The sequence below is a fragment of the Hordeum vulgare genome, chromosome 6H (genome assembly GCF_904849725.1).
Source record: "Hordeum vulgare subsp. vulgare chromosome 6H, MorexV3_pseudomolecules_assembly, whole genome shotgun sequence".
Taxonomy (NCBI): Eukaryota; Viridiplantae; Streptophyta; class Magnoliopsida; order Poales; family Poaceae; genus Hordeum; species Hordeum vulgare.
In genome coordinates, this window is record NC_058523.1 from 327,631,605 (window position 1) to 327,633,427 (window position 1,823).

The 1,823-nt window shown below is 57.8% G+C and overlaps 1 protein-coding gene across 1 annotated transcript; it reads right to left on the reverse strand.

Annotated features, from left to right (window-relative positions):
- Window positions 1–824: 824 nt before the first annotated feature.
- LOC123405452 lies at window positions 825–1,385 on the reverse strand. The gene has a single exon (XM_045099127.1). It carries the CDS (start codon window positions 1,383–1,385, stop codon window positions 828–830), a length of 558 nt encoding a protein of 185 aa, XP_044955062.1. The 3' UTR covers window positions 825–827.
- Between the last annotated feature and the right edge of the window lie 438 nt (window positions 1,386–1,823).

Below are 1,823 nucleotides of genomic sequence, written 5' to 3' on the forward strand. Positions count from 1 at the left end.
GATTGCATCTTTATGATTTTCATTTATACAAAAGCGACATAATTATGTTGGACTGACTCTAGCGCGGTGGAACCCTTCACGGATTGTCTTAGATCTCCTCATCCTGGCGGCGGTGCTCCGCCTCCTCGTGCAAGCTCCGTTCGGCAATGGCGGCGTCGACCGCGTCGACATCGTCGCCCGCGTATTCTTCGGGCCCGAGGATGCCTCGTGTCGGCGGTCGTACTCGTCCGTCTCGCAAACCCGTGGCGGCGGCGGGGGATAGGGTTTCGATCCATATCTGCCTCGTAAACCCGTCAATATACGGCTTTGAGGCTGAGGTTCGCGGGACACGGTAAAAAAATATGGGTCGGACGAGCATACGGGCTCTGTTCTGTCCAGAAAATTGAATCGAGCCCGTATACACGCAGGAATTATACGGGTTCGTACGTTATACCATGTCGCCCCTCCATGATTCTCGGATTTGGTGTTTTTTCACAACGATATAACTCTTTACAAAAAAAAATAGTATTCCTTGTGTCTCAACATAGATTTCTTAACCCTAAAAAATAGGTTTCTCAGATTTATCATAATATGGATGTAGCTGAACTAGAACATTCCCTCTAAAAATAATTACTATTTTCAAAACGATAAAATTACTTTACCACCACTTAATTTAGGTGTAGTGTTGTTTGCGCCAAAAAAAATTTAGCTTCCGCTAAAAGTTCCCACAAAAAAATAGCCTATATTTAACCCTCCCGCTAAATACCTTCCTAAAAGATTATTACCCCGATTATTATTCTAAACAGCGTCTTACTGGGCGATTGGATCTGAGCTCTCCTCCGACGGCGTCATGACGGCGTCAACACAGCGATCCACGTCGGAGTCAACTGCAGGGGGAATGTCTCAGGTTGTTCTTTCCCCCGATCTCCTCCCATTCTAGAACAGAAATCCTCCACCACCAGCGACAGCCAGCGCGTGCGGTTCCCGACGTAGGCCCAGCCGAGGTACATCCGCACGACGGCGAGCGTGACGGCGAGGATGCCGCAGCCGGTTGCCCCGAGCGCGAGGGGCAGGGCGTCGCTGCCGGCGCCCCCGCGGCCGCCGGTGGCCGCGACGGGGAGGCCGATGAAGTGCGCGAAGGCGGCCCCCGTGAAGGCGAGGCGGGAGCAGTAGAGCACCAGGTCCCCCGCCGCCAGCGCCTCGTACTCGTTCACGGGCCGCTGCTCCGGGGGCACTGGGCACCAATCCGTCCCCACCGAGCTGCCGTTCCGCGATGGCGGCACCGCCTGCGCCTTCGCCGTCGCGAGGCGCCTCCGCGGCCAGCGCCGGGGCAGGGCGAGGCTCGAGGCGGGGTTCGGGAGGAGCGGGAGGAGGCGGGGGGCGTGGAGGGAGGGCGAGGCGGCCATGGGAAAGGAGGGGAGATGCAATGCAGGTGCGGCATGCGGAGCGACCGAGCGAGTGGTGGCGAACCGGAAGCAACAGCGGCGGCTTGGGCTTGGAGTTGGAGCGGAGGTTCGGCTGGCTCGGTCGCGATTTTTGCGTGGCTGCGTCTCCGTGCTCGTGCCGTGTGCTCGTGCCGTGTCCTCGTCCATGCTGCCGGCGGCAGCGATGCAGTCTGGCGTCGGTGCCGGCGGAGTTTCCTTCTAGGCTGCAGGTGGGCGGCCGCCTTCCTAGCTCCAGCCGTCGCGGCCCTCGTCAACCGCTGAATCCAGTGGTCGGGAGTCACGGGAGAGATGGTGAGCACACAGCTTGAGAATGGATGTTCTGGTGCGTGGTGTTGAGGGCGATGACTACTTGGACCTGTTGACAGAGGCGTTCTGATGCTTTCCTCTGTTTTTTCTTGT

Bases quoted from the DNA above. Each gene is read 5' to 3' on its own strand.
- LOC123405452 (XM_045099127.1), bottom strand. From the start codon at position 1,385: ATGGCCGCCTCGCCCTCCCTCCACGCCCCCCGCCTCCTCCCGCTCCTC.